General features: G+C 49.8%; 2 protein-coding genes and 1 long non-coding RNA gene across 6 annotated transcripts in view; 2 read left to right on the forward strand and 1 right to left on the reverse strand.

The window, feature by feature from the left end:
• USP20 (ubiquitin specific peptidase 20) overlaps positions 1 to 10,787 on the forward strand; it is a 47,949-nt gene extending 37,162 nt beyond the window's left edge. For 2 of the 4 annotated variants that reach the window (XM_023730805.1, XM_004375757.2), the window contains exons 13-25: positions 243 to 358; positions 620 to 792; positions 1,464 to 1,558; positions 2,310 to 2,343; positions 2,560 to 2,605; positions 3,658 to 3,838; positions 3,922 to 4,048; positions 4,493 to 4,662; positions 4,754 to 4,835; positions 6,056 to 6,164; positions 7,196 to 7,298; positions 8,649 to 8,720; positions 9,184 to 10,787. In XM_023730805.1, coding sequence (XP_023586573.1) covers positions 243 to 358; positions 620 to 792; positions 1,464 to 1,558; positions 2,310 to 2,343; positions 2,560 to 2,605; positions 3,658 to 3,838; positions 3,922 to 4,048; positions 4,493 to 4,662; positions 4,754 to 4,835; positions 6,056 to 6,164; positions 7,196 to 7,298; positions 8,649 to 8,720; positions 9,184 to 9,344 — 1,469 coding nt within the window. In that variant the 3' untranslated portion in view covers positions 9,345 to 10,787. The remainder of the gene's footprint in view (positions 1 to 242; positions 359 to 619; positions 793 to 1,463; positions 1,559 to 2,309; positions 2,344 to 2,559; positions 2,606 to 3,657; positions 3,839 to 3,921; positions 4,049 to 4,492; positions 4,663 to 4,753; positions 4,836 to 6,055; positions 6,165 to 7,195; positions 7,299 to 8,648; positions 8,721 to 9,183) is intronic. The other 2 variants (XR_002823997.1, XR_002823998.1) reach the window with 2 other exon arrangements.
• Positions 10,788 to 10,801: 14 nt separating this feature from the next.
• LOC111820451 (uncharacterized) lies at positions 10,802 to 14,461 on the forward strand. Its single transcript, XR_002823999.1, has 2 exons — positions 10,802 to 10,936; positions 12,174 to 14,461. It is a non-coding gene; the product is annotated as an uncharacterized LOC111820451 (long non-coding RNA).
• Positions 14,462 to 20,390: 5,929 nt separating this feature from the next.
• Positions 20,391 to 24,346, reverse strand: part of FNBP1 (formin binding protein 1) — a 142,000-nt gene continuing 138,044 nt past the window's right edge. The window contains exon 16 of the mRNA XM_023730620.1: positions 20,391 to 23,916. Within this exon, the coding sequence (XP_023586388.1) occupies positions 23,738 to 23,916 (179 nt within the window). The 3' untranslated portion in view covers positions 20,391 to 23,737. The remainder of the gene's footprint in view (positions 23,917 to 24,346) is intronic.

The raw sequence follows: 24,346 nt of genomic DNA on the forward strand, positions 1-24,346 counted from the left end.
GCACTGGTTGCCAGGGACTGGGCTGCGTACTTCTCTCTTTGAATGCTCATACCACCACAAGGACCAGTGTGGGGGACCCCCATTTTACAGGTGATAACACTGGGGCACGAGAGGTGAATTGCAGCCCCAGTCACGTGACTCAAAGATTTGACCCTGTGTCCTGGCAGAGGAAGCCCCAGTGCCCGTCCCTTGCCCCAGACAGACAGGTGGAGATTGGGCCTAGTCCCATGCTGTGCCCCCAGCCCAGGTCCTGACCACTGGCAGCCGAAGGCGAAAGGAGCAGCGCTACCGCAGTGTCATCTCTGACATCTTCGACGGCTCCATCCTCAGCCTCGTGCAGTGTCTCACCTGTGACCGGGTAAGTGTTTCTGGGATGAGAAAGGACTGCCTGCAGAATCAGTGGTACTCACTCCGGTTGAGGGTGGTGGAAGAGAATCTGCACCTGATGCTACCTTTCTACTGGGGGAGGACCTGGTTGCTGGGCTCCCAGGGCTTGGAGAGCGTGCTCTCTCCCCTACACTGCCATCTGGTGGCTGGAATTTGTGGTGCAGACACTGTTCAGTCAGAGCAGGGCAGGACTCTGGAAGATGGAGACCCAGGCTGACCTTCTACCCCATAGGTGTCCACCACAGTGGAGACATTCCAGGACCTTTCACTGCCCATTCCTGGCAAGGAGGACCTGGCCAAGCTCCACTCGGCCATCTACCAGAATGTGCCGGCCAAGCCAGGCACCTGCGGGGATAGCTATGCCTCCCAGGGTTGGCTTGCCTTCATCGTGGAATATATCCGACGGTACATCCACCTTCTCGCCCACTGGGAAAACAGGATGGGTCCTGGCCTGGCCTTCCTGGCACTCACAGTCTGGGCAGGAAATAGGCCTTCAGCAAAGTACAAGCATTTGCAGAGACCAGGGAGATTCTGGAAGGGAACTCGAGGCTGAAGGACGCATTGAGTTAGCTGGGTCAGGGTGGATTGGTTCCTTGGCCACATTGGGACTGCATGGGTGGTCCCGATTTGGAACCAAACGATGGGCCCATGGCGTTGGAGGACAGGAACGGGAAGAGTGAATGAGAGGCAGCTAGAAGGGCAGCAGCTAGAGTGTGCAGGCAGCTCTGCTGAGCCCTCACTGCATGCCATGATGGGAGCTTTACCTGCATGACGTCAGGGGCCCATACAGCTGCCCAGGGGAGCGGGTGCTGTGATCATCGGCCCTCACGGGTGAGGACAGCGAGAGTGGGAACAGGTGAAATCACTTGTGCAAGGATGCGTAGCTGGTGGCACCAGGGTTTGAACCCAGGTGTCTGGCTCCACACCTGTGCCCCTTCCACTCACTATGCCATACTGCCTCCCTGGCTCATCAGGGTCCTTCTGGGGCTCAGGCCTGGAGCAAACCCAAGTCCCCCCAATCTTCTTCTTGCCTGGGACCTGGCAACACCCCTGCCACCCCCTTTCTGTCTCCATAGGTTCGTGGTATCCTGTACCCCTAGCTGGTTTTGGGGGCCTGTTGTCACGCTAGAGGACTGCCTTGCTGCCTTTTTTGCTGCCGATGAGCTGAAGGGTGAGTGGACTGGGTAGGCTGGGGTGGGGTTGCTGGGAACTCCACATGGTTTTCAGGGGCTTTGTCTGGATCCTCATGCAGACACACACAGTCAACTGCTCAGGGAAATGTACAGCATAAGGTTTGTAGTATTACACTGCCAGGTTTTGCTTCAAAAGTGGACACGTTATTGTCCCACACTGCCGCCTGCATCTGGGCCTGAGGCTGCATGTTCTCTTGCGCCTCTCGCTGCCTTGCAACTCTGGGGTGGTAACCAGGTTTTAAGTTTTGCCAATTTGATGGGCAAAATGATATCTTGCCTTTCCTTAATTTTGCGTTTTCTTGATTATGGGTGAGGTTGAACTTTTTTTTTTCATAAGTGTACTGGCTGTTTGCATTATTTTGATATTTCCTGTTTCTATTCTTTTCATATTTTTCTTTTGAGTGTTTGGTGTCTTGTTAACCTTTGGGAAAACTCTTTGTATGTTAAAGATTTTAGTACTCAGTCTGTCTTTAATGTTGCATTTCCTACCTATTTTGCCTTTTAATTTTATCGATGGTGATGTTCATACATGAGTTTAAGTGTTTCCAGAGTCAAATATGTCCATTTTTTCCTGGCTGTGGATTCTGCCTTTGACGTGTAGCCAGGATCTTCCCTTCCTTTGGTTCCTTTCTGGTTTTATTTCTTAGGCATGTTCACATCTTCTGATCTCAGCCCTGTGCCCTGTTTCCCACCCTTGCTAACCCCAGTCCCTTTATTTTACTGTTCCAGGTGACAACATGTACAGCTGCGAGCGATGTAAGAAGTGAGTAACTGCTTTCCCATTCCCCACCTCTGTGGTCTGTCTGCGCTCCACAGAACTCCCCCCGGGATCCCCCAGTGTCTCTCTTAGTTAGAGAGCTCAATCCTGTCCTCACAGAGGTGACCAGGTTGGGGGAGGGGGGCTCACCTGGTTCCTCTGCTCCCCCAACACCGAGGCCAGTGGCTCCCCCAGCCTCTCTCCTTGCCCTCTCCTCCCCAGGTTGCGGAATGGAGTGAAGTACTGTAAAGTGCTCCGGCTGCCCGAGGTGAGTGGGCAGCCCTCCCCTGCCTCTTCAGCCTTCTTCTCCAAACTCACATCCTGCAGTGCAGCAAGCTAGTGGGACTGTGTGGAGGTTGATCCCCCATTCCCACTCAGAAACAGCCAGTTTCTGAGCCAAAGAGGGTCCATGGAGATTCTATAGATTTGGCCGGGAGTCATCATGGGAAGGAGAGGGCACGTTTTTCCCTTGGTAACTTAGGGTCCTCTCTCTTTGTGGCCTCAGCTCAGTCGTCGTTCAGCATGTTTGTGAGGCAGGCATGGGGCCGCTGAGGGTACCACAGCCAGTAAGACAGATGTGGCCCCGTCAGTAGCAGAGTGGGGAAATAGTGGCAGTCCTGGCCCAGTCAGGGCTCCCAGGGAAGGCCTGCCTGAGGGAGTGACTTGTGAGACCTGAAGGTGGTGTTGGCCTTGTGGAGGGAGAGTGGAACAAGCAGGAATGATCTTGCTGGAACCTGTTAAGGCCACTGTGGGTGAGCAAAGCAGAGAGTAGCCCAAGATGGAAGTTCAGTGCTCATGATGATGCTGAGCAGGTTTGGACAACCTTTGTGAAGAAGGATTCTAAGAAGAGGCACCAACAAAACTGGTTGTCAGAGTTCTTTTGATGGCCACTGACAGAGGAGGGGCCAGTGTCCTGTGGCCAGTAGGCCAGCCCTTCTTAGGAATGGCCCATCTCGGCAGCAGATCCTGCGTGAGTGTTGCTCAGCCCCAGCATCAGGCCTGGACACCTGCTGCTGGCCGTGTGACTAAAGTGAGCCTGGGTCAGCTTGCCTGTGGAGAGTGTTCTGTTCAGGTGGAGCAAGTGAGCGCCACCCCATCAGGTAGCCTGTGCACCTGTGGAAGGCTTTAGCTGCAAAGTTTCTTGTCATTTTCTGTGTTGATGACAAGGCCCTGAGTGGTTTAGGGCATGGGTCAACAGTGGCCTGGTGGGTCACTGAGAGCTGCAGGTCTCAGAGCTCTCCTGTGGGGCCAGCTAGGGTGCTGAAGTCCCAGGGCCCTAGCCAGCTCTGGGATGACCAGCACCCTCCCCTGCCCCCTCAGATCCTATGCATTCACCTGAAGCGCTTTCGGCATGAGGTGATGTACTCGTTCAAAATCAACAGCCACGTCTCCTTCCCCCTGGAGGGCCTCGACCTGCGCCCCTTCCTTGCCAAGGAGTGCATGTCCCAGATCACCACCTACGACCTCCTGTCAGTCATCTGCCACCACGGCACAGCAGGCAGTAAGTCTGGCTGCTGCCTGCTCCCAGCAGCCCTGCCCCAGTCTCCTAGGGTCCCTGTAACCTGCCTTCCTCTCCCGCTGCAGGTGGGCACTACATCGCCTACTGTCAAAACGTCATCAATGGGCAGTGGTATGAGTTTGATGACCAGTATGTCACCGAGGTCCATGAGACGGTGGTGCAGAACGCCGAGGCCTATGTCCTCTTCTACAGGTGTGAGGCGCTGGATGCAGGTAGCTCTGGTGGGGCTGGGCCAGCTGAAGAACAGTGACTGGGCCCCACACCTGCAACCTGTGGGCTCTGGGTGTCCTGCCGCAGCTGCTCAGGGCTTTACTCTGGGGATATGGCTGAGGGGAGCCTGGGAGGGGTTTAAGCTGGGGGAAGCAAGGACTGGAGTTTTTAAGAGAGAGCCCCCTGGCTGCTTTGGGGAAAGTGGAAAAGCCCAGTGGTAAGGAGCCAAGTTGGGGGCCTCTACAGTGGTCCCGGGGAGATGCCGGTGGCCAGAACGAGGGCCTGGGCAGCGGGGCTGTTGAGATGTGGACAGACCACAGAGGGGCTCAGGAGGTGGACCAGGCAGGGCATGGCTGTGTCCCCACTGTGGCAGCAGACCAGCCCAGCTGCTGCACCCCATCCACCCCTCTCCCACCCCTCCTCCAGGAAGAGCAGTGAGGAGGCCGTGAGGGAGCGACAGCAGGTGGTGTCACTGGCCGCCATGCGGGAACCCAGCCTGCTGCGGTTCTACGTGTCCCGAGAATGGCTCAACAAGTTCAACACCTTCGCTGAGCCGGGGCCCATCACCAACCATACCTTCCTCTGCTCCCATGGAGGTGAGGGTGCCTGGCCAGCTGGCCCTGCTGGGGTGGGCGGGCTGAGGGGCCGCCTCAGCGCCCAGCTCTCCTCCCTCTGTCTTCTCCACAGGCATCCCACCCAATAAATACCACTACATTGACGACCTGGTGGTGATCCTGCCCCAGAACGTCTGGGAGCACCTCTACAACAGGTAAGGAGCCCTTGTCAGCCTCTTCTGGAGAGATTGGCCTGCCTCTGCACTGGTCAGGGACTCAGCTGGGCAGGAAAGGAGACCAGGCAAGGACTGACACCCACGAACCTCTAAGCTGTCCTCACTCAGGCAGCAGAACAAGGTGGAAGCCAGCCCTGCCCTGAGGGCACTTCCCTCTGGTAGCTTTCCAGAAACACGCACAGTTGTGCCTGCAGTGAAAGAGACACATGTCATCTGTGTGAATCCATTTGGGCGCTTTCAGTCACACGGGACAGGAAACTGGCTTAGGCAGAAGCGAGCGTATTGACTTGTCTCACTGAAAGTCCTCGGGGTGGGGCTGCAGGGCAGGGCACTGGGGCCTCCGGCCCAGCCCTTTCCTTCCCCACTGGCCCTGCTCGTGTTGGCGGGGGCTCGGGCCAGTCTGGCCTGTGAACTTCCAGGTTCAGATCCAGCAAGGCCAAGAGCGCGTGACTCTCCTGCTGCAGACCAGCCAGGCCTGCCTCTCAGCAGCCCAAACTGGTCATGTGCTCATTCCCAACCCCATCATTCTTTAGCCCGACGGGTGGGATCTGCCATAGCTGAGGGATGGTCATACAAGTTGGGAAAAAGGCCAAGAAGTTCTGGTTACACCTGTGTCTCTTACTGTATTAGACTTACTACATTTAGTTGCAGGTTAGGAGCAGACTCTCTCCTTGCCCTGTTGCCAGTGGGCAGGTCAGGACCTAACAGGGAGATGCATCGTCACATCCTGTGGGGATCCCCTCAGGCCTGGGCCACATACTCTCTACCCCCTGCAGCCTCCCTTTGACATTGTCCTCAGGGTCTGGCCAGTGGAGCTCTCAGCCAGCAAAGCTCCTGCCCACTTCCCTGCCTAGTAGCCAGGAGAGGATGCAAGAGTGCTACTCCTGGCCTTTGTCCATGAAGCAGGCATTTGTGATGCACCTGCTGTGTGGCAGGCGCTCTTCTGGGTTCTGTGGACACGCTGGTGAGCAGGTGCCCATGCCGGCTCCTGTGGCTCAGCCTAGTGAGGAAGACATGTGACGGCACCGAGAGGGAGCTGAAGGAAAAGGCAGTGTCAGGGAAAGCCTCCTGGGGACCCTTACCTCCTCTGAGACCTTGAGGGAGAGCCAGAGTAACCGGTCCCATGGAAGGCGGGAATTGCTTTCTGGCAAGGGCCCGCCCCTCAGGTCTTGTGTTTCTCTCCCTCCCGCCGGGTGTAGGTTTGGGGGTGGCCCCACCGTGAACCATCTGTACGTGTGCTCCATCTGCCAGGTGGAGATTGAGGCTCTGGCCAAGCGCAGGAGGATCGAGATCGACACTTTCATCAAGGTGCTTGCAGGTTGGGGTGGCATGGGAGACCGGCTCCTCCAGCCTGTGCTCAGGACATGGTGGACCTCAGGGGCAAAGGGGCTGTGTGCAATCAGCCATTTGTTTAGAAGAAGTATTCTGTGGGAGACCAGAGTGACTGGAGGCCTGGCCAGACATTTGAGAGAATTTTTACTGATAGAAGGTGCTGGCTGAGTTGAGTAAATTAAGGTCCGTCTACATGGTGGGCTGTGAAGCAGTGGTAAAAAGAGTAAGGTAGGAATATACCAGGGCTTTTTGACCTTGGCTTTGTTGACACCCTGGGCTGGATAATTCCTTGTTGGGGGTTGTCCTGTGTGTTGTAGGTGCCCAGCAGCATCCCTGGCTTCTCCCCACTAGGTGCAAGTTACAACCCAGATTATCTCCAGGCGTTGCCAGATGTCTCACGGGCGGGGCAGACTCACCCTTGGTTGAGAACTACTCGGTTATACAAACTGAGGTGGGGAGATGCCTGAAAAAGATCAGTAATGAGAAAACCAAGTCGCAGAAACGCCTCCCAATGTGATCCCACTTAGTAAGGGCGCCTCTGTGCGTGGCCGAGGCTCCGAGCACGCCCCCTCCCTGCAGTGCTGCTGTGATGGGACTCGGGACATCCGGCCTTCAGCAGTGGAGAGGGCGGCTACAGATGTTGTAGGACACCCATGCTTCATGACCATTAAAGGATGACTGTCAGAAGAGTAGTTAAAGATGTGAGCAGATAGACGTATTCTATGAAGAGAGAGAAAAAAACAGCGTGTACCATGTGATCCGAATTGGGTTGAAAAAAGTTACTGAAAAGAGATTTACCAAAATGTGACAAATGTGACGATAGTGATGACCAGCTGTCGCCTCCGAGTGGTGGCATTGAGGGAGGTGTTTATTTTCTTTGAGCTTGCTTGGGAGTTTACCTTGAGTATCTAGTATTTTTATAAAAGTCAGGGTGAGGATGTAAAGAAAACGCCGGGACGTTTGGAAACTGACCCTCCCCTCTGGTCGCTTTCTCCCCGCCATCCCAGCTGAACAAGGCCTTCCAGGCAGAGGAGTCACCCAGCGTCATCTACTGCATCAGCATGCAGTGGTTCCGCGAGTGGGAGGCCTTTGTCAAGGGGAAGGACAATGGTGAGTAGAGCAGGGGCTCGGGCTCTGGCTCTGTGCCTGGCACTCGGCCTTCCGCCCTGGCCTCAGGAGGGACTCTGGGCTGCCATCCTCAGGAAGTGGAGTGGCCTCTGGGAGGAGGACTGTGGGGAGGATGCTGCCAGTAGATGTTGGGAGACGAGGGGCTGTGGAGCCGTCTGTGCCTCCCTTGCAGGTCTCTGGTGCTACCCTCCAGGTGAGCACCTTCCCCGGGCATGAGCTGAGGACACAGCTGCTCTCCAGGCCCCAGAGCTGGGACCACTGTTCCCAGCCCAGCCATAGCCTTCCTGGGAGTGCCTGCCCCAGGACAGGAGGCCATTCTCGCTCTGCCCTCCCCTGCTCTCCACGCCTTGCTGAGGCTGGGGAAGCCCCCAAGAGGCTGCTGTTCCTCACCTGCCAGGCCCTTCCCTTTGAGAAGTTTGTTGCCCTCAGTAATAAATTATCATTGCTAGAAGGTTTCAGACTCTCAGGAAGGACCTTGGGCACTGTTTCCTCTGGCCCCTTTGATTGGCAGCAGAGGAGACAGGCTCCATCACAAGGGAGGTTCTCAGGTCCCCTGCAGTCTCAGGGTCAGCAGAGCTGCTGGTTTTGTGCCACAGACATTTGTCTGTCACTTGTCACGTAAGCACCAGCCAGCACTAGGGAAAGAGGAGTGCTCACTGCCATCCAGCCCCCTGGGCCTTGGTGCCGGGCAGCCAGCGGCCCCTGGTAGGGGTCCAGACCGTAGGACGTGCTATGGTTAAGGATGTGATCCAGGAGTTGCAGCACTCACTTGGTCCTGGTTTTGCCTGCTGTCAGCTCTGACCTGTGCAGGTTACCTAATCTGTCTCAGCCTCAGCGTGTGCCTCTGTGAACAGTTCTCATCCCGTGCGGCTGTTGAGGAGGAAATGAGATGATGTGTGCACACTGCTAAGCGCAGTGCCAGGCACACAGTAGGGCAGTAAGTCCAGCGAGGGCAGCCACCGTCAGGGGTTAGGGCATTGTCCACCGGGCAGCAGCTCCTGCTGACAGTAGCTAGAGTCTGAAATTAGCACGAGAGTTCTAGAAATTCCCTCTGGGGGGTAGCAGGATGCCGTGAGTTCCTCCTGGCTCTCAGACTTCTGGTAGATGAGGATTTAGTGCCCCAGACACCTCACTGTGTTAAAGACTTCACACTGATCCCCTGGCTTGGGCTCCAGGGGCCCAGGACAGCCTTTTTGGGAGTTGGAGTCACCCTTTGAGAATGGCTCTGTTACCTGTGGAGGGGTGGAGGGCCCTGGCAGAGGCTGGGACTGGGGTGTCTTCCCACTGCTGGAGGGGCCCAGTGGCACTAAGCCTGAGCCCTGTCTGTTCCAGAGCCCCCTGGGCCCATTGACAATAGCAGGATCGCGCAGATCAAAGGAAGTGGCCACATCCAGCTGAAGCAGGGTGAGTCTTGCCTGGCTGGAGCCCTGGCTTCCCAGGCTGAGCCAGCTGCCTCTCTGCATTCCCTGGTTGTTGGGTTGCTACCCAGTCACGGTCCTCCCAGGAGCCCCTGCAGCCTGTCTTAAAGTTGGGTTGAGATGTCCCATCCAGGCCCAGGGTGGTGGGCAGATAGTCTGAGGCGCTTGGGCTCTGCGTGGGTCCTCAGCCCCTACTGCACACCCCCACCCATCTCTGTCACTTTCCGATGGCTCTGCCTGCCCTGCCCTTTATGTTAACCCCACCTCCAGGGAAATGGGATGGCAGCCAGAGATATCCTCTGGGGTCCTTAGCAGAGTGGACGTGACTCTGGAAAATCCTGAGATTTATGTTTGACAGCGTTGCATGAGAAGCCCATAGTTGCCCTGCCTGCCCTCTGGGGCCTGGCCCTTCTGGAGCCCCCACTGGGCGTGTCTCCTGTGCACTGTAGGAGCTGACTATGGGCAGATTTCTGAGGAGACCTGGAACTACCTGAACACCTTGTATGGAGGTGGCCCCGAGATTGCCATCCGGCAGAGTGTGGCCCAGCTTCCGGACCCCGAGAGCTTACATGGGGAGCAAAAGATCGAAGCTGAGACCCGGGCCGTGTGACTTGGTGGGCCAGTCTTTGAGTCTTCCTGGCTGGGTTCCTCCAGGGGACTCTCGGGTCCCCTTATCCCTCTCCAGAGACCCTCTTGTGTCCCTATGAGTGTCAAAAGAGCACGTCCTTGAACATACCTCCCAGGAGGCCGCTCCAAAGAGCCCTATGTGGGCTCTGGCTCTGCTGAGCAAACTGAGTGTTCCCATAGGCCCCTGCGTTTGCCCCCCTCCCTGCGGGGGTGGGGCTGTTGATGCCCCAGAAGAGAGGCTGCTGCTTTGGAAGAGGCAGAAAGGTTGTTTTGGTTCACAGTGAGTAATGCTGTAACTAGGAAATATATTAACTTCAGGCTTGTTTATACGACCAAGACTCTGTGACATTATTTTGGGTCTTTGTCCTGGCTGTGAACAGGTGAGTTACTCTTATTGTGTCCCCCAAACCTGCCCTCTCGCTTGCTTGGGCTGGACTTTTGTCCCTGGAGCCCTGGGCCCATGGTCACCTGGGCTTGGGGCCTGATGCTGCCCCATGTCAGTCACAGGCTGCTTCCCGGGGATTTTCCTCTGTGCACCATGTAAGCCACCCGAACGACTCGCAAGGTAGAGGTGGAAGTGGATGAGCGGAGTGGGGACCTCGCCGCGAGGGTGCTCACGCTTGTCACCAGAGCTCGCTCTAACCTGGCAGTCCCACTTCACCCTCCCCCACCCCATCTCTCGGGTGTAACCAGAAAGGCTCCTGAAGCCCTGGGCTCCTCTCAGACTCTGGCCTCATGACTGGGACACGAGGAGAGGGTTGGATTTCTGACAATAGGTGACATTTCTGGAGGCAGCTGGTCCCCTTCACCTGCCCTGCTGAGTGTGTCCCGGGGACTTGGCTGTGATTCGCCTCACAGCTCAGCGGTTCATCATTACGGGACATTTGCTGCACCGCCACCAGGGAGCAGGATGAAGAAACAGAAATACCTCACGTTGCTGTCATTTGCTGGTAGTGCAGCTTCCCTGGGGGCTGACGCTAGAGAAAACACTTTCCCCTTCTCCCCTACACTGCTGCCCTGTACAGACCTCACCCCAGGGGGGTTGTGGCACCAGGGGCAGCTCTCAATGTAGGTCTCTAGAAGTGTCTCTTCTGGATGCTGAGCAAGGCCACAGCTGGGTGCTGGGACCAGCCGAGCACACCGAGAACTCAGAGTCTTGTTTCTGGCGGCACTAAAGCTTTCGGATGCAACAGCTGGGGGAGGTGCTCACCTCGTAAGGGTCAGAGGAAACGGGGGATGGGGAAGGGGTTGTGGGACCAAACCCCCAAACTATTGTGGCCTTCAGTCTCCGCAGAAGCAGATGTCAGTGGAAATTCAAGCAGGCAGTTCTAGCCAGGGCCCCTGCCGCCTTTTGCAACATGTCAGCCGCTCGCTTCTGTTACATCGTTTTACCTGGAGCCTGTTCCTTCCCCGCTGAGGCAGCACGCTGATCAGAGAACACGCCACCGTTGGAATTTCTTGATGTTTGCTGCAGTCTTGTGAAAGCTGCTGCTGCAGCAAGGGGCAAGCCTCCCGCAGAGTCTCTGCAGCCTCATGCTGTACTGTCTGTGATACAGCCATCCCACCGTACAGATGGTAATCTGCCCCACGTCGGAGTGGTCTGGTTTATGTTCAGAATGTCATAATAAATACATACGCATTCCCCACACCCCCACTGTTGCCTTTGCCTTCATTGCCGTTAACTCTATTACTGGAGGGAAAATTGAAGCTTGTTGCTCGGAGGAGGGGCCACATTCCACCCTCATAGGCTGCATGGAGCCACGGCAATTAACATTACAAATGACCATCCCCAGAAAGAGGCTTTACACAGGGCTTTCTGAAACCAGAGACCATCTGGATGCTGACCAAGAGTGAGGGGAAGAGGAGGCTGGAGCCACTCTAAACACCCATCAGTGCGTTTCTTTCCTTTCCTGGAACCAGCCCCAGCCCCAGAGAAGTGGGGCCAGATGTGGTCAGTGGTTGAGGCCAGTACATCCCCCAGGCTGGTTGCCCACACTGGTGCCTGAAGGCCCCAGCCAGTCACCGGTAGACTCAGGGTGCTCCAGGGACCACTCAGAGTAGCTGCCAAGCAGGATGCTATCTTCCCCCAGGCCCGGTCAAGGGCGGGAGTTGCTGATCCTTGAGATCCAGTGAGACCCGTGCCCCGCTAACTGGAACACGCTTGCCTGTGCTGAGGCAAGGGTCGCTCTCACGGCATCTTAATTCGGGGGTTCAGCACTGGGAACTTCCTGCCATTTAGTGATGTTGGTGTTTTATAGTCACAACAGTGGACTCAGACATACCAATGAGCATGAAGGTGGCACAGGGCCGGGCAACGTTTCCTTCTGCTGTGCACAAGGCCACCACGAGTCAGAGCCGACTCGGCAGCTAACAACAGTCGTGAAAAATAATGGTCCCTGGTGTTTTTTGTTTGTTTTGTGTTTACATTTTGGGTATTTTGGGGAGTGAGAAGAGCTTGAGAATTTTATGTCTGACTTTTTAAAAAAATTGACTTGTGAAATACATCATACATGAGTGTCCAGAAACATGTTCAACATAAAGAATGATAAATGGTGACAGTGTCCCCGCTGCCCAGTATGTAACATTTCCAGGCCCTTAGAAACACCCTTTGGGCTCCCCAGTGCCCTCTGCCACCTTACCCCACCCCAGGGGGAGCTCCTCGCCTGCATCTCCTTCACCCCTCACTTTCCTTTATAGTTTTACCACATAAGTATGTCTCTCTAAGCAATATTTTCAGTTTTGCTCACATTTGAGTGTTATATACATGGAATTACATGGTATTGATTTTGTGATTTGCTCTTGTTTAACACAGAAGGTGAGAATAAAAAAGTTTTGAGGATTTATTTATTTTGGAGTTTGGAGATAGATGTTCATCTACTGTGCTGAAGGAAGGTGAGATAAAAATGGGTACTGATTTACCTTTAGTACCTTAAAATGTTTCCTTTATATTTTTCTCTTGAACTATCAGGCTTTTAAGGGGCTTGTTCACACTTAGATGCTGTAATCTGAAGACGAAACACGAGGCTGTGGCTGTTTACCTCACAGACTGAGCCGCAGACAGGAAATGCTCAGTGGCAGGCGGAGGCTGGGGTCTTTCTCCGACGCGACGCCGTCCCCACATCAGACTTTCCTCTAGGTTGGGTGTGGGAATCGCTCCAGCAACACCCTTCTTTAGTGGACCCAAAAGCCACCCCCGGCTGACTGGAGCTGTTTGTGGGCCAACTGCTGCCTGTGTCTGAAGGCCTTTGTGCCTGCTTGTGGTTTTGCTCACAAACCTGTATCAGAAAACACAATTGCATGATGCAGCTATCCAGTATGTTTAGTTTCCTACTTTTGTTGTATTTTAAATTCAGGGCAAACATAAATTATATTGAGAGTCTTACACTACCTAGTTTTGCTCCCTGGAGAGCCTTTGGGAAGTACGGGGTGTTTTGGAATCTTACCTCCCTCTAGCTCTTTTCCCTACTCCAGCTTTTCCTATAGCAGAGAGAGAATGTTCGTTAAAGCAAAGTGAGCTGTTGCTCAGGAGAAATTAATGCCTTCGGGAAAAGCTATGAAAGAGAGTTACAAACATTTTGGACAAATTATGTTCTGGAAAGCTGTCCCAGACATGTAGTCTTATCCTTCTATTTGACATCAACGACCAGCCCAGATGAGTGGGCATCTGGAGGGCTGGAACTGGGGGCAGGGTAGTTAAAGGACTTGGGTGGGGCTCCCCTTAGTTCAACCGGGGATGTGCACATTGTATGGACTCACAGGCAGCAACCTGTCCTGGCTAGGATGCTGGGGGGCACTGAGAGGATTCTTCCCCACCCCACAGCGGATTCCGGGGCCCAACCGAGGAGAATTAATCCCTGTGTTTCTGCCTGCAGCTTCTGGCCCCTTGGCTCTGAGGACAAAGGCACATGAAGGCCTTTCTCAGCTTCTGCTGTACCTTTTGTGGCCCAGAGATGTCCCAGCTGATTGGAGGTAATTTAACTAAATGTCACTCACCATACCATCCGGACAGAGACAGAAGTATTTAAATCAGGCCCTAAAGGGCTCTCCATGCACCTCTGGAGAAATAGCTGCTGATACACATAAAGCTGCTACTTAGTACCAGTTTGCAGCCTCCCGTATTTCAGAGGGGGCTGGCAACACTGATTATGGCCACCCCTTCTCGGGGAGGGTCAGCAGAGGCCCGGAGGAGAAGGGAGGAGGCTCATCTCTCATCTAGGTGGCTGATCAGAGTCAGGGCACCAGATTTCTCACTGCTCAGGACACCACCCTGGGGTATCACCAGAGCTGGGTCTGCGGTTGTTCAATCTGCCCCCTCCTGCTCCCTTCCTCACTGGAGACTGGCACCATTCATCCTTTGCAGCAGCAATTCCCGTGGATTTTGCAATTTGAGAGATCACTTTTCCTTTAACAAAGGGGGAGGGGCAAACCTGAATACCACCCCCGTCCCTGCCTGATAGCCTGTCCACTTCTGCTTCATTCCTAGTCACCCTCTAAGTTAGGGACTGGGTTGTTCCATCCTTGCCCACGCTCTGACTGTGGCTTCCAACTTTGGCTTCCTCTAGGGGCCCCACCATCACTGTGCAGATGAGCTGCCGCAGGTCTGGGCACGGCCCTCGGGGGCGTGGGCGGGGAGGGGAGAGCGGAGGTGGGGCACCGCAGAGCCTTGGTTGGCAGGGACAGGCTTGGTGATGATGCCCAGGGCAGGCAGTATTTCCAGACGGACCTGAGGAGCCTGACCTACTGGTCAGTGATGTGTTTGCTGACAGGGCTGCTGCCTCACCGGTGCCTTCTGACTCAGGAGTTCCTACTGAAGGGAAAAGCTTCCCGAGTGCACCTGAAAACCGAATTGTGCGGTAGCACAGCTCCTAGTTACCAACTCCGCTGTTTCCAACCCTGCACGGTGGAAGTGGGATGACTGGAAGCTGAAGGTTCATGCCTGGATGGACAGGTTGAGAAGCCAACTCCCCCAAACACTTCTGCTGAGTAGGTAGATGAAGATGTGACAAACTGGGCAACATTTTTATGTTTCAAACCACAGTGAGCTCAGAGCTTGGAGTTGCAATTTATGTCCTCTGTCAGAATAAAACAATCTCACAAGAATTTTGAAATAAGCTCTGAATCATAGCTAACATTTGTGAACGGCTGCAGTTTATCACCAAGTGCTTTCCCAACATTCACCTGTTATCACAGCAGCTTCCTGAGGGTGATGATATCCTCACCCTACAACTGAGGAAACTGAGGTGGAGCCCGAGTCCCAAGTCAGCAAACTCAGTCCAGCCTCCTCAACATCCGCAAGGTTCTTCAGGGCAGGAGGGCCCCTAAGGGAGACAGGTGGAAACATCCATCTCTCACACATAGATAGAGCCTATTCCCAGAGTAAGACAAAGCCTAAAAAGAACATGCTGTTAATATTCTTCCTAAATTAAGCTTTTGCTGGCAACCTAGACAAGGGGGGCTTCAGTCAAGACAATAATAGATTCACCTTGTTCCTTTGTAGCACAGTTTCATACTGAAAACAAAACAAAAAACCCAAACCAGTTGCCCTCAAGTCAACTCCACTCATGGCGACCCCAGGTGTTGCAGAGTAGAACTGCACTCCACAGGGTTTTCAAGGCTGGTCGCTAGACCTTTCTTCCAAGGCATCTCTGGGTGGGTTCAAACCGCCAACCTTTTGGTTAGTGGTCGAGTGTTTAACCATTTGCACCACCAATTCTTGATTATTCAGAAGCTTTGGCTCACTAATACCTTTATCGACCGTCCTTCCCAGGCACTAATGACAACAGAAGGAGCTCGCAAAGATCTGGCTTTAAAAGCCGATTCCATCAATTTGTGGGAAGAAGCTAAGGCTACAGTGAAGTGTGGCCATTATTCGGCATTTTCTCTGATTGATGACCTCACCTCCCACTCAGCAAGTTAACTGACAACTGGCATTAGGGGCTACCCTGTCGGTACTTGGTGTAGCTGGTAATATTCCATTCCCTGAACGACTGTTTTCCTACAACAGCTCTAAAGAACCTTAGAAAACAGATATGGGCACAAACCAATCATATCTTCCCCTAAAAGACTGGGTGATGTTTTCAAAGCAGGATATGGAAAAAGCCCCCCCCCCCACACACATCCCATAGTGTCAGGCGCAAACCCTCCCCCCCGCCCCCGGTAAATCGTCCAGAAACAACTCAGAGCTTCATGCAAAATTATTGAGTCCAGTCAAGCTACCAAGAGTACGGGTTTGAGCACTTGTGACACCAGAACACCAATGAAACACAAACGTGCTCGAATTTCACTTCTCCCACAGGGTCCCTGAAAAGCTAGATTAGCTGCCTGCTGAAAAATTCTAATGATAATGACCCTCCCCAGCTCTCTAGACTGCATCCGTCTGAATCTCACATCAACAAGGTCTCTAACAGCTTCCCCCTCCAGGGGGTGGGGGAGGTACTTAAAAAAAAAAAAAACAAACCAAACGCGCTGCCATCCAGTCAATTCTGACTCATAGAGACCTTTTAGGACAGAGCAAACCTGCCCAACTGGGTTTCCAAGGCTGTAATCTTTATGGAAGCAGACTGCCGCATGGAGTGGCTGGTGGGTTTGAACCGCTGACCTTTTGGTTAGCAGGCAAGCACTTAACCACTGCGCCACCAGGGCTCCTTAGTGGGGGAGGGGGAGTATTTAGAGCTTTCTAAGTCCCAAGCCCCTCCCTGAGCCAGTGGAGATGTGACTTGTCCTGAGTTTACACAGTAAGTTAGTACCAGTGCAGACCAGAGCCTAGCGCTGGCCCTTCTCAGCCCACTGGACTTTTAACACCACTAGGATGCATCTGTGACTAGGGTCACCTCATCGTGGAACAAAACAATCCCATGATATTGTGCCAGAAGTTATACTTTTATTTAACATTTAGAGGATTAACATATAGTTACAAGGTCGATACAAGCCTTCCAGTGGAAGCACTTTATTTGGTTTAATTCCATCTTCAGAGACAAAGGGGCAATTCCAGGACCTTCACAATGGCAATGGGCCTTTACAACACTGAAATGCCTCCAAAGTTTAGAATTAGTGCAACACACACAAATAAACAACAACAACAAAAAATTCAAAGGTGCATCATGTTAAAATAGATCATTTTCTAAAAAAGTTTTTGATGACATAAGCACAGGAGGCAGAGCCAATAAGAAGCATGAAACCAAAAGTTCTGGAAAAATACTTAGCATTAACAACTTTTTCATGTTCAGTAAACGTCTAATTACAGATGTTACCAAAAGGCGTTGGAGGCCTTTGTGCTACTGCTGGTGAGGCAAGCTACAGGTTTATCTCGACTGCGGGGAACAACCTAAAAGCTTCAAGATGAGAGTGATAAAAACTCAAACGAAAATCCCACTACAGCTTTCCATGCCTTTTTATTTTTTCCTATCCTAAAAAGGAAAAACGGGGTAAATGACGAGTTCCTCTCTTTCATTCTGTTTTTAAGTCACTTTCAGGGCAGGGTCTTTAAAAATCAGTCATTCTTACAACACAACAATATTCTAGCACTGGTGGAGAAACGACAGGCGGTGGATAGGGGGAGGAATGAGAAGCAATTTCTACTATATGTGAAGTGCTCCGTAATAATATATAGATGATTTCACAGTAGGATTCCCAGAGTAAATGATATATCTCAACTGTCATCTATAATAACTTATTTCCTTTAATAAGCCCAGCTGGTACGGCATTGCTCTTTCCACATAGCCACACAAACTGGCAAAAAAGCAAACAACAAGGTTAAACATTTAAAAGCGCTCATTTTCCATTCTTTTTTTGACCCAGGTAGTACAGAAGAAAAAAAAAAAAAAGTCACAGGGAATACAAGGGGAGTAACAAGCATATACTGGGTTTACTAGACATTAAAAGAACAAATTACAGCAGCTTATACTTTTTTCCCTATGTTGCAAGAAATTAATCTCTCCTGACCCGGAATATGAAAGATGTAATGCACATGCATTACCGAGGCTGTAAAAACAAACAAACAAAAAAACCCATTCAGCATCCTTACAGAGTAGAGAGTGGTCAGCTTAACTTGGTGATGTTCAGAAGTTGCTGGAGATACCTGGCCGTCTGGCTGACAAAGAGCCCTGCCTGTAGCTGCTGGGACCTTATTAACCATGCATCTGTTGGTATGCAGAGCCAGAGGGGAGTTCCTGACCCTCCTCACCTTTCAGCATCCTGGCTTCGATTTCGTCTGCCAAACCAGTCCTATTGTTTGACTGATGAGTACGCTACAGTAGGGTTGCCCACTGTAGGGAATGGAAGCCCGTTGCTACTGCAGCAGCCCAGGGGCTTCCACAACTCTCCAGCAGGTACAGTTCTCAGTGCCCGTTCTGCCTTCCCAGCCTCCATTCTGGGGAAGAAAGAGTGAGAGAAGGCTCATGCTCGCTCTCTTTTTAAATCTGAAGCCATTTCCTCTTCAACTGCCTACCCTTGGCATTTCCTCGCTTGTGGTTTCTAGCCACTGAGGGTTGACTGAGCTGCTCCTGAAGCGTGGTGTGTGGTCAACCCTAGTTTGGTGAGAGGAGTTATTTTCCTCATTTCCACACAAGCAACGAACCACTGAACAGAGCTGGGCCAACCCTCAGGATCTGTACTTGCAGTCCCTGCCCCTTCGGCTCCTGCGAGAGTTCCTCGTCTTAGTTTCATGAAAATGGAGAAGACTTGAAAATGCTCGAGGTGACCCACCTGGTTACCAAAAGCCAAACAAAAGGATAAAGATGCCTGATTTCATCTTTAGGCTTCAGATGGCGTTCTTGTTCACAGAAGCTCACAGCCAATTTCTCTCGACTTTTCCGCACCAAATGAGAAGAGAAGCTACGCTGCTCTAAGGCGTGAGTGGCCACAAGTTACATGACCCAGTTTTTCCTCAAAGATCCATAAGGGGAAGGAAACTAAGCTCAAAAAGCAAAGTCAGTTAACTCAGGGCGGCCTAGAGAACACGTGATAAAATACTGAAGCTGTAGCCACAGGACCACTTGAAGGACCACAAGAGGCACAGGGTCTTTGGTGGTGTGGTGGTGAAAGTGCTACAATCCTAAGATGCAAATCTTGGAATTCACAGAAAGAAGAGGAATGTCAGCTTTGCAATGAGCTAGTGCAGAGGTGAGATCCTCATTCACAAAGTGCCCCCATCTGCAGTTCTCATTAATGGGGAGACAACAGGAAAAAGATGGGCTGGGCTGGTCCCTGACCTTATGGAAGATGGACACAGGCAAGCCGCAGGGCTAGGCCTCACGCTGGAATTTGACTTCCAGTTTAGACTCTCCCGGCCACTGAGGGCAGGGTTCCAAAAAAAAAAGTATGTGTGCACGCCTACCCTGGCATCCACCACAAAAGCTGTGGGGCTAAGAAAATGTTGAAAGAGCTAAGATTCAGTATGAGCAGAGCTCAAAATTAGAAAAGGACCAATGAATAGTTAATGGACTTTGGAAAGATGGTGCAGTTTCTAACGTAAATGATACGGGAATACGAACACGACATAAGGGTGCTCAGTCCACCTGGGAAGTCTGACCCTCCTTATCCAGATTCTGTTAGTCTTCTCATAGACTAGTGGCAAAGTTTTCACAAAAGGCACGGTGTGAAATGAGGATTGGTTAGGACCAACACCAGGTGGACTGAGGGCTAAGGAGCCAGTGAAAGGGAGGGAGCTTGTCGGGTGGTCTTCCCCTGCCTATGCAGAGCGGGAAGAGCACAATCCCAGAAAGGCGGCCAGACTGGGCCATGGGAATCGCTGAGCCACAAGAAGCATACTGTAGAAAGAAAAGAAATAAAAAGGCAAGCAGCTCAGCAGCGTGGGGATGTCATTTCAGGTTGAGATTTCAAGTGCTACACTCCAGAGCAGACCAGAGTCTGTTCGCACGGGTGCTTTCGAGGCCTGTGGAGACAAGCAGACCGAGTGGTTTCTCCTGGGAAGGCTCACCCCGAGGCTCTGGCTCCTGTACACCACCTTTAGGAATCTACAACACAAAAAGAAAGAGAAAGAAAAACTTTCTGTTAGAGAGGAAGGCAGCAAGTTAGAGGCGGGCATTTTGCACTTTCAATGCAAATGGTCCCGCCCAGGTGGAGGGGGGAGGGGAAGAGGAAAAGGGAGAAGGGAGAAGAAGGGAGGAGGGGAGGGGTATTTTTAGAGCAATTGGTTACCACAGGCTCATTGAGATAAGGAACTTTCACGGTTTCATCTCCAGTCATTAGCTGGTCTATACTTCAGGGTTAGGAGAACCACCCTGACTCATCTTTTTAATAAATGTAGTTTTGACAGAAAGAATGAGATGTGATCAGCTTCCCAGTACAATGCAAGGAAAATAAAGGCCCGAGTTCTCTCTGTCGGAAACTCCTGGTTCTCTAGCAGTCAAGTATAAAATCTCTGGTGAAAAGGAAAACTTATCACTCAATGTTCCCTCAGCAATAAACAGTGAAAGTTCTTCAGCTTGAGGAGGTAGAAAAGAAACAGGAGAAACACAGACTTTTTAAGCCCTTCAGTACATACAGGGTAAGAAACAAGGAAGTTGATATCATTTAAAAGAAAAAAAAGTAGAATTTTAGAAAAGCATTTGGCTAGGAAATTCCCCAGTATTAAAGATGAAAGAGTTAAATACTCATATTACACAGAATACTTTTCTTGGAAAGGTTTAAAATCATTTAAAATACACAACATCGAGAAAAATATAACGTTTATTAGAGAGGCAGATGTGAGGGTACAACTAAAAGATGCCAGACAGATTCTTTTCTTGTAGAATAAGAACAGAAAGAAACAGTCACGTTGGCTGTATTCAAACAAAACTTACTCAGAACCCAAGTGTCTAATAAAGGCAAGTGTGGAGCAGGCAGCAGGGAACCTAGCTACCAATGTAATAGTCCTTGCAGCCTCTCCAGCCGTTATAAAAACAAAAAGGTCATCAGGCAGCAGCATAACCAATAAAACAAACATAAAAGAGTATAACGTTAAAACAACTAAATCAAGTAATCCTTTTAGTTTTTAATTTGCAGTATATACAAATATACTCTGGGGGGGGAATTATGGATATATTGAACAGAGAACAATTGAAAACACAAAAACAAAGCCACAAAGAAGTCACAATCCAGTTGACCGATTGAAAAGTACTCTAGTCTAAATATTTTGGCAATTGTTAAATAACCACAACTTAAGACACCACACCAAAAAGTGCACTGGCATTATTTAAAATAAAACAACTGCTTTGAGTTATGGACACAGAAAGCAAGCAGCCTCACCCACAACAGGGAGTTGCTTGCGGTGAGGCCTGACAGACTGATAAACAAGGTAGGGAGGAAGGGCTTCTGCACACACATTATCAACCAGTCAGTATATCTCTAAATGAAAGGAAGAAAACTTAATAAACCACCTGAGATTTTGCTTCTTTTATTTTTGCAGACAACTGTTGGAAGAAAACAAACTGCTTTGGGTGGAAATATAAATTCCTGATGGTTTGGAAATTGTTTCAATACTTTTTCTAATACTTTACACATTGACTACAGGAACTGAAACTACAAAATATCTTTAACTGTTTAGTCAATATTACTTATATTCATCTGTTACAGGTGCTGAGGTACATCATTTAAAATAAAATAATGATCATAAATTTATGCACACAAACTGCTCCCCCTGCCCCACCCCACGCAAACCAATGGAGCTATTTTCTGAATCAGATTTGCGCAACTCCAAAGAAACAAAAAAAAAATCACCTTCACAGAATGCCATACTTTTCAAGGCAGGCTTTTAAAGGCTATGTTGTCTTGCCCCGTTTTAGGCTTTTTCAGTATTTAGCTTGCTTTCTCCAGTAGTTAACAGTCTGGACATTAGTTTATCATCGGATAGATTTTAACATCTTAGATCTCCCATTCATTTGGCTACATGCCTAAAGCTGTTAAACTCATAAAAAACCAAAAACCAACTGCCACGGAGTCCATTCCAACTCACAGTGACCTTATAGGACAGAGTAAAACTGCCCCACAGGGTTTACAAGGCTGTAAATCTTTTACAGATGCAGACTGCCGTATCTTTCTCCTGTGGAATGACTGGTGGGTGCAAACTGCAGACCTTGTGGTTAGCAGCCGAATGCTTTAACCACTGTGCCACCAGGGCTCCTTGGTAACCTCTTACATTGTTCATCAAAACAAATTTCTGTGGTCAGCTGGTTTTCTTGCTTCAGTACTTAAAAAGGAGAACTGAAACAACTGCCCTGAGAAGGTCTGCGGTCAGGATGAGTACTTTTATCATGTTAGCAGAGACATAATAATTCCAAGTAAGATAAAATTTTTACATTTTAATGATTTAGTTAGATAGACAGGTAGATAGATTTAAAATTTAAAAAAAAAAAAAAAAAAAAAAAACCAGGCTGACCAGTGTCCATTTCCTGGTTGCCACAGTGTACTATAACTGTGAAAGATGTAGCCCTTCATCGTTGGGAGAAGCTAGGTGAAGGGTTTGTGGGATCTCTCTGTTTATCTCTGCATTGGAGAACCCATAATTATTTCAAAATTAAAAGGCTTTTTGTTTGTTTGTTTTCAGTCAGGCTGTTGTTAAGTAAAGGTTACTAAATTCCATTCTGGTGGCCCTTGTGAAATTTGAGGTAACTCGCTGCTACTCTTGAAACAGAGGCCATCCAGAGCAACAAGCACCCATAACTCCTGCCAGGTGCCATTCCTTGATGTGATGCTGTAGCTTTTAAAATCAGCTTTTAATTGACTTGCGCTTATAAAACGACCCAATAATGTAAAGGCAAGAAGGTAATTTTCCTATTCAAAAGTAGAAAGGACATGAATAAATAATTTTCAAAGTCAAGTAAAGAGAAAGTCTAGCCCAACGCCTTTGTTTTGATCCATTTTTTCCAGTTGTCTGCGATCTTGGTGTAGAGTCTCATTATTGGGCCCATTTTAGCACTAGGCTGGGTAACTGTCTATGCATGCGACCAATTTCACTATCTATTCTTCAGTGCCAATTTCTGGCTTCAGTGCCAATTTCTGGCTTCAGTGCCAATTTAAGAATGTGGCCCAGATTTCTTTAAAGAGGATGAGAAATTTTATTTTATTCTGGCTAAAGTTAATCACATAAATTTACAAAATGAGCCATTATGTTTGCTGCTTAAAACAATTTCCAGTAAATTCAAAATCAGAGTCTTAAAGATGCCAATTATTAAACCCCCTCCCAACTTTGAAAAGTGATATGCTGAGACCAGTGTCTGTGTGTGGAAACAGCTGCTCCCCAACTTGGTCCTCTTTGCAGACCACCTGGGGAAGTATGAGCTGAACACAGCCCCACTCACCACAAACCGCCAATAGAAACAACTAAGTGTGAGAAAATTATGAAGAAAGGGAACTGAGGTGTGGACGTGCACTGCTTTTACATAAGCTGATCTAAATGGCATTGACATATCTGATCAACTGGGTCAGTCTGGTGGAGGGAAGATGAGTAGCGTCATCTGGAAAAATCAACTGGTTAATTCACCATACTTTTCCAGATTTCAGTTGGTTGTTCAGAATCATATGGGCAGAATAGGATAACCTGAACTAACAATGATTTTAACCATGTTTATGTAAAACATTTTTAGTGCCACTATAAGAATTTTCTTCTTTACTGAGGAATACCTGGGCGGTGCAAATGGTTAATGTGCTTAGTTGCTAACATAAAGGTTGGAGGTTTGAGTCCACCCGGAGGGTCTCAGAAGAAAATGTCTGGCGAACTACTTCTGAAAAACCAGCCTTTGAAAACCCTACGGAGCAGTTTCACTCTGACACACATGGGGTTGCCATGAGGTGGAGTCAACTCCATGGCAACAAGTTTAGTCTTTACTCAAGAGGGGGAGATTTTATTTTACTTACAACTTCCTCTAAAGTGAATGGAAAATTTAACAAACTAGCATAGTTCAGTTTATTGAGTTACAAATTGTAACATTCTAATGTAGTTTCATTTATGGTGGATAATAGATATAAATAAGAGAGCTGAAGTCTTCTTCTGCACCCCTGTGATGTGATGTGATGTGATGTGTGTGGACTCTTAAACTCAGAAAATCGATTAGAAGCTAAAATACAGCTTTTTTCTTTTTTTTAATCTACAGACACTGCCAAAAGAAGAAACGTTTATCATATTTCAAATGACACAGTTGTAAATTGGCAACTGGCAGCTTTCCACATAAAACTTCATCTTAGCAAGTGAAATTTGATTATAGTCAAAATCAGCCAAGGAAATTCAGGTGTGCAATTCCTAAACATCCACTGTGTGGTTATATGGAAACATGGACTGTGATGCGCTCCATCCAGTCTTTTGAAGAACTGCCTGCAACAGTCATAGTTGTGGGGAGAAACAACTCCAATTTTTTTTTAAAAAGTTTTTTTTAAGTGGTATTAAATATAAGTCTTAGCACCTTTGGCATTTTTGTCCAAATAGACTTCGACATATGAAGTGGGAACATAACCCTCTTCATCTTCATTTCTCCGAATGCGGGTCCACCCATCACCTTTGTCTTCCTCTATAACATACAATGTTTCGCCTTCAACTACTGAAATGGTTCCTTCATTCTGACCTGAAAAGACAATTATCAGAGTATTTTAGGTTTCCTGTTGAATTCAGGTAGAGAGCAAACAGGGACCTATGTGATGCAATGGGTGTGATAAAAGTTGAGGTCCGGGCAAAATTCACCCCCATCTGACTTCTCGCACGCAGTTACCACCGATCCCACTGCACCAAATTTCCTCCTCCTACATAGATACTTCTGAGTTCTTACCTTCTGTCTCTCTAAGGCTCTTTCTCTAATTCCTCCAATGAGCCCTCTTTCTCCCCCTTTCCCAAAACAAAGGGTTAAGTCTTTGGTCCTCTTCTGTAGTCTTACTCTGTCCTTCTTGGATTTCTCTCTTGGGGTGAAAGCACTCCCATGCCTTCAATTACATCTTATAAAACAATAACCCTATATCTCTTTCTCATAATTCTGGTCCTCTTCCTACTGCCTGCAGCAC

This window comes from Trichechus manatus, unplaced genomic scaffold (assembly GCF_000243295.1).
Source record: "Trichechus manatus latirostris isolate Lorelei unplaced genomic scaffold, TriManLat1.0 scaffold00038, whole genome shotgun sequence".
NCBI lineage: Eukaryota > Metazoa > Chordata > Mammalia > Sirenia > Trichechidae > Trichechus > Trichechus manatus.